At 51.6% G+C, this 6667-nt stretch overlaps 1 protein-coding gene across 1 annotated transcript; it reads right to left on the minus strand.

Moving 5' to 3' along the window:
* Window positions 1-185: 185 nt before the first annotated feature.
* On the minus strand, window positions 186-6500 carry prph2b (peripherin 2b (retinal degeneration, slow)). Its single transcript, XM_014974954.2, has 3 exons — window positions 4956-6500; window positions 4039-4285; window positions 186-1402 (listed from the first exon to the last, which is right to left on the minus strand). The coding sequence occupies exons 1-3, from the start codon at window positions 5534-5536 to the stop codon at window positions 1196-1198; spliced, it is 1035 nt and encodes a 344-aa protein (XP_014830440.2). The 5' UTR covers window positions 5537-6500; the 3' UTR covers window positions 186-1195.
* Between the last annotated feature and the right edge of the window lie 167 nt (window positions 6501-6667).

The raw sequence follows: 6667 nt of genomic DNA on the forward strand, positions 1-6667 counted from the left end.
CTGACCTCTGACCTCTGGAAGCAGCTGGAAACAGACGGATCCAGTTGGGATCCTCTGGATCTCCAGGACAGAACGCCTCTGGAGCAGCCTGGCTGAGGAGGTTCGTCTCCATGACAACGGTCTCCGGCTCGGCGGCGCCACCTACAGCTCATTTGGATGATGCTGAATAAAGACGAAGACGCTGATTGGTTCTGGACTTTTTATTTCTACGGAGTTTCAGTCTGACTACAGGAAGCTTCGCCCTGAGCGCCGCCTGCCAGGCGCCGCAGACAAGCAGCTGGGACGGCGCCGATCCAGCAACACCACAAACACCACTCTGACATCACTTCCTGTTACAAAGTCACCATTTCTTGTGAAATGGGAACTTTCACAGGAAAGTTCCCATTTCCTGTGAAAATGTGATGGCAGTACTCAGGAAGTGCTGACATCATTTCCTGGGTGATGAAGTCATAGTCTGGCCAGCTGACCTCCAGCCCAGTGACATCACTTGTTGAAACTTGTCATTTACTATCTGCTAGCAAAATACTCTGACATCACTTCCTGTTACTCTGACGTCACTATTTGCAATTATGGCATGACTTCCTGCTGACATCACTTCCTGCCTGCTGCTGTGCATCTCCAACAGAATACATGGAGCACAGCTCTGCATAAACTCCAGATGTGGAAGTGTTTACCTGCACAGGTGAGTAGGAAGGTGACCTGCTCTATGGCTCTGTTTCCATAGCAACACACCCAACCGGTACCAATCGGTACTGACCGGTACCGACCCGCCCGACCGTCAGCGACGCACAAACTAAAATCTGGGCGTTAAAAAAGAAATGTTTGGCAAGAATCCTCCAAAGCTGCGCCCCCTGCAGGACAAACTGAGACACTGCAGCAGGAAGCCAGGAGTCAGGGCTGCCGGGTGGTACCAGCTGGTACTGGTCGGGCTCAGGTCATCTGGACCTCACATTCTGTTCAGTTAAAATGTTCTAGTGACAAATTTACAGTCTGGAAGGAAACACACACAGGGCAGGGTGTGTGTGTGTGTGTGTGTGTGTGTGTGTGTGTGTGTGTGTGTTTTCTGCACATGCTCAATAGAGTCCGTCAGTCCGGGAAGCAGCGCCTCCTCTCTCGGCCCCCCGGCTCTGGGGGGAGCAGATGGCTGCGGTGGGGGAAGGGGATGGGAGACCTCAGGTTGCCAGTGGGCGGGGCTTCAGGTGGCAGCGACGTCGGGTGAGGCCCCGCCTTCCTCCACCTGGTTGGCGCGGCCGAAGGTCTTGACCTTGGACAGAAGGTCGGCCAGCGTCTCCTTGAAGCCTTTCTCCAGCAGCCAGCCCTCGCTCTCACACTCCGGGTTCTCCGGGTCGGCCATCGTCTCCAGGGCTGTGCTCAGGTACTTTAGGCCCGCCACGTCCCCCGCCTGGTGCCCACACACACACACACACACACACACACACAGAGGACAGGTGAGTTTGGACAGATCAACATGGTTCAGCTCTGCACCAACCAGCAGCTTCCTGTTCCTGCATTTTTCAGTTTTCTGAACCAGGAGCACAGGCCCCCTCTGCCCTCCCTCCCCCTCCAGGTGAGCTCAGGTGTGTCCTTCAGCCAGTAACTTCAAGTGTTGAACTTGTTGTTCTGACCCAGATAACGGGCCTCTTAGGCAATGTCCCTGTCTTCCCAGAATGCACCCTGCTGCGGCAGATTAACCCCCCAGGAATAGTTTCTGCCCCCCAGGCAGATTACCTGAGCCGCTCAGCCTGGACTCGGCTCTCTAGTCAGTCTGAGTCGATGACGGACTGGACTCGGACTGCGGCGGGTTTCCGTGACCGGTCCGGTTCAGAAGCAAACATGGCAGTAAATCTGATTAACGTGGCGGCGTGCTGGGTCACCTGGTGTCGGTTCGGTCCAGGTGTTCTGACGATCATCTTGTTTTAAATGGAGGATTAGGAACACAGCTGATCCTCCATGAACCCGTCCACGGGTTAAAGACAGCAGCTGGAGGAGGCAGGCAACCGGTTACCATGGCAACAGACCGTCAGGCCCAGATCGATGGTTCTGTTCTGGTTCCAGTTGATTTTTGGTTCTTTTAATGTGTTCTGTCCGAAAAGCCAGGTTAACTTTCACAGGTGGAGTGTTGCAGGTACATCAACCCGCCAGCAGGAGGCAGGATCATTTCACTCCAACTACCTGAAAACTTCCCCAGGTGCAGCAGAGGACGAACTGGGGCGGCACGCTGCAGTTAGCATGTTAGCATATTAGCTGATGAAGGCTGGCTTTGAGTCTTCATCACTGGAAGCTTTCATCCATAACTTTCACCTTCAGAAGCAGGACCAGCTGAAAATAGAGGCTGCCTGTTAGCATGCTAAGAACTATCATTAGCATGCCAGTGCTAACTTTAAAGCAGTTTTTTTATGTACACGTGTTCCTTTGCCAGAGCAAAGGACGAGTTTTAAAGTTTGTTTGTTCTGTGAAGAATGAAATCCAATTAATAACCTCGCCTTGTTAGCTTAACATGCAAGACTAATGTAATGCTAACTTTAACATGCTAAGGCTACCTTCAGGATGTTTATGACTCTGAATGTTATAGCGATATAATAACTTTCTTTCTAATGTTTCCTTTGATGCTGTGAAGCCAGTTGAACTGCTCTGCCATCCGATGCTATCCGATGCTAACCATAGGAACTCCTCTTGTATCAACGTCACCAACGGATCGAGCCTGTTTTAGCAGGAAAGGAGACCCTACGGTTTGAACGAGAAACGATGCAACTTCCATGAAAGAAAAGCTTAAAATAAGCTAACGAGCTTGGCGAGTCCTGAAACCAGACAGAGGAGGCCATGATGAGCTGTAACTCATTATCAATTTGATTTGATTGACATTTACTTCCATAACCGTCTCATTCTACATTACAGAAGAGTTTCTGAATGTTTGTCTCTATCTGCTGCTACAGCAGTAGCATGCTAATGCTAATCCTTAATGTTAGTCTGTCAGGATTATTTTGTGAAGGTTTTTGCTCCAGTAAACGACTTTGAACAGACTTCTGAATGAATGGTACAATACATTGGTGGGCACAGCTAGCTAAAAGGTTAGCTGCACTAACCCAAAGCAGTAATAAACTTTAGTTTAGCTAATGCTGGACTAATGCCACGGGATTTAACGGGCTAAAGTTAAAGTGCTAGACAGCATGGTATTTAGCAGAAGCTAACGCTAAAGTACTGAATCCAATCATGTTGAAATCCTGCATGTATGATGAGCAGAACATGAAGAAACTGCCAAAACTGTTCATATTGAACGACTGTATTTATCTAAATATCACCCTGGTTCATGTTCATGCGTTTTTCTTTTAGGTTGTTTATTGTCAATTGCTAAATAAAGTTTCTTGAAAAAAAGGGAACGCAACAACAGGAAATGGAACTGCTGCATCTAAAACCACTTCAAAGTAAGAGTTGAGTATAAATGTCTAACTACCAACAGTTGATAACCAAAACGTCAACATAGATGTTGAACTTTATTCAGATGAAATTTGACAAAACTGAAGGAAATTTGTGCTTTAGAATTTGTTACCAAAAATGCTGAATTACAAAATGAAAATCTGATAACTAAACCTGCTAACATTAGCCTCAACTTGCTGAAGTAAGACGAACCTTAGCCTGCTAAGCTAACAGCCAGCTGAGATGTCCAGGGTGTTTCAGTGGCTTGAAGCCTAAAGGTAATTTATAGCCACTGTTAATAAATCTATAATGGTTTTATGTAAATATATCAAGTAGTGTTCAGCAGCTTGCTAACAAAGACTCCTAAAGCAGAGCTCTGTGAGAACAGCAGCTGATCAGCAGTAACAGCTCATAGCCACCAGAAAGCACGGTGGAGGAAGGATGATGATGTGGGACAGTTTGTGGCTAATGGATTCCTGATAATGAAGCTACAGTTTTGACTGACCAGTGAGAGCCAGACAGACGTCACGACATTTCACTTACTCCAGTTCTGTTCTTTAAGAACGCACGTGGCTGGCGCCGGAGCCTGATTGGCTGCGGCAGTGTGGGTGGGCGGAGCCTTACCTCCAGGACCATGGTGAAGATGAGCAGCGCTCCGATGCTGTTCATGATGCCGCTGTAGTAGGAGAAAACGGCCTGGCGGCAGCCGCGGTTCCAGATGTTCAGCTCCTCGGTTCGGTGGTCGTAGTCGTAGTGGGCGGAGTTATTGGTCAGGTGATGCTGGATGCAGGGGCGGGGAGAACCGGGATTACAGCAGCTGAACGGGACGCTGTCCATCAGGTACTTCCCCTCCACGTTACTGAGGACACGGCTGAGGGACAAACACAGGTCAGACCCTGCCGGGTCTTACAGGGCTCTGCTGAGGTATGAGATGAGAATCATGGAGGGTTCCTCATGGAAGGCTGACCTTCCAAACTGAACATGTTCAGACTGACTCAACCAATCGGCACAGAAAATACAAAACTTTTAAAAATCAGTGAAACGTTGCAGCAGCAGGGAGGTGAAGTTCTGGTTCTGGTTCTAGCCCCCCACAGCCTTCACACCTCTGGTCATGTTATCAGAGCTGATTGGTCCTTCAGTACCTCCAACCACTTCCTGCTCCACCCACCAGGACCCCGGAACTCCTCCAGAACCCCAGCAGAGACCCAGATGGCTCCACGGTGAAACTGGTGACCTCTCACCTGAAAACGATCCTGAACTAATCAGTTCAGGATCTTCAGCCGCCTTCTGCTTTTTTATTATTGCTGTGATGACATCATCAGTTTCATGCAGATTAAGCTCTGTTTGAGTTTCACTTTCTAACGGGTCGGGTCTGCTGCAGAACGGCCCCCTGCTGCTGGGAACTTTGACCTCCTTAAGCCCAGATTGATCCCCTGCTGAGTCCCTGAACAAACAATCCACCTGCAGCTTTACCTCACCAAGGAACTAAAACCAGCCCAGATTCTCCGTCGGAACCCGACCTGCTGTGTTCAGGTACTCACTCTTTGACCACGTCGTTGCTCATGTCCAGGTAGCGGTTGCTGATCCACTGCACCTCGAACCAGTCCCTGAAGTTGTTGTTTCCGCAGCACCGGAACTCGATCTGAGTCATGTCCAATGTCCGCTTCATGAAGCAGCGTCCCGGCGTGTCCGTGTCCTTGTAGAAGCGGATGGCGTTCTTCAGGCCCTCGGCCAGCGTCAAGTACACGGCGAACTGCATGAGAAAGCAGAGCAGCACCAGCAGCAGCAGCAGCGCGTTGAAGCCGCAGCACAGCAGCATGTAGGGCCGCAGCATCGGCTTCATCTTGGAGAACTTCTGGGGGTCCAGAGAGTCATGGCACAGCTTCCCCCCGAAGGCGTTCAGTCCGCAGGACAGCATGCCGACCAGGATCAGCAGGTTGGGCACCAGATGGCTCTCGTTGTTGTCCATGATCTCGCTCCTCTTCCTCAGCTCGATCTTGAAGAAGATGCCGAGGCTGAAGAGGATGATGCCCACAATGACGGCGAGCCAATAAAGCATCCAGAGACCCTGAGCCAGCTTGACCCGCTTCTGCAGGTTGAACTTCAGCGACAGGAACGGCATGGCGTCAGATCACAGCGACTGTCCTGAACAGGTCTGCAGAACCACGAGACTCAGAGCTGCAAACCGTCCCAGGAGGAGCTCAGGAACTGGACCGCAGGGCTCTGAGTCATGATGGAGAACCGGCAGCAGGAACCAGCGCGGAGCGGAGGTGTGAATGTGAGCAGCAGCCTGGCGTCCTGCTAAAGCCGCTCCTGATCTGATTAGCAGCGGATCATCTGAGGCTCTAATCCTCCAATTACTGCTAATGGGTTTGGAGCTAAGCAGCAGCTTCCTGTCAGACGGCTCACCTGGCCCCGCCCCCGCACAGGTGAGGCCCAGCAATCCGCACTCTAAATCTGAGGATGGTGTTACTATGACAACAAGCTGTCAACAGTAAACACGTCATCATCTATGGCGCCACCTCCAGGGTTGGACGGCTCTTCAGTCCATCAGAGGACAACAGGACAGACCGGACCGTCGCCATGCCGAACACAATGTAGCAGGCAGAGCTTCCCTGGTAGTCATGGTGACCACCCCAAGAAGACACTCAAAATAAGTCCAGGTCCACTGCCACCAAATGACAAGTCTGGCTAACTCTGTGGGCGGCCAATGGCTCCAATGTTCCCCAATGTCCCACAATGCCGCTCTATGTCCTCCTGCTGCGCCTGGATTGAGTCACTCATAGCTGGCCCACCTGCTTTAGCCTTAAAGCAGGGGTCCCCAAAGTGGGTCCTGGAGGGTCGGCACCTCCATGTTTTAGTTCTCTCCCTGGTGGTAACAACCTTTTCAGCAGGTCATTGTTCTTCTTAGGCCATCTATCAGCCATCATTTGATCCAGGAACGTTAAACCAGGAAGAGAACTAAGACATGCAGGATGCCGGGCCTCCAGGACCCACCTTGGGCTCCGGGCCTCCAGGACCCACTTTGGGCTCCGGGCCTCCAGGACCCACCTTGGGCTCCGGGCCTCCAGGACCCACTTTGGGCTCCGGGCCTCCAGGACCCACCTTGGGCTCCGGGCCTCCAGGACCCACTTTGGGCTCCGGGCCTCCAGGACCCACCTTGGGCTCCGGGCCTCCAGGACCCACCTTGGGCTCCGGGCCTCCAGGACCCACTTTGGGCTCCGGGCCTCCAGGACCCACCTTGGGCTCCGGG

The sequence above is a fragment of the Poecilia mexicana genome, unplaced genomic scaffold (assembly GCF_051168715.1).
Source record: "Poecilia mexicana isolate PSO_F unplaced genomic scaffold, ASM5116871v1 scaffold_15, whole genome shotgun sequence".
NCBI lineage: Eukaryota > Metazoa > Chordata > Actinopteri > Cyprinodontiformes > Poeciliidae > Poecilia > Poecilia mexicana.

Excerpts from the sequence above, each read along its gene's own strand:
- prph2b (XM_014974954.2), bottom strand. The coding sequence starts at position 5,536 with ATGCCGTTCCTGTCGCTGAAGTTCAACCTGCAGAAGCGGGTCAAGCTG. Across the intron at positions 4,286-4,955 it reads AGCAACGACGTGGTCAAAGA|CCGTGTCCTCAGTAACGTGG; the intron begins GTGAGTACCTGA and ends TTTGTCCCTCAG. Across the intron at positions 1,403-4,038 it reads TCTTCACCATGGTCCTGGAG|GCGGGGGACGTGGCGGGCCT; the intron begins GTAAGGCTCCGC and ends TGTGGGCACCAG.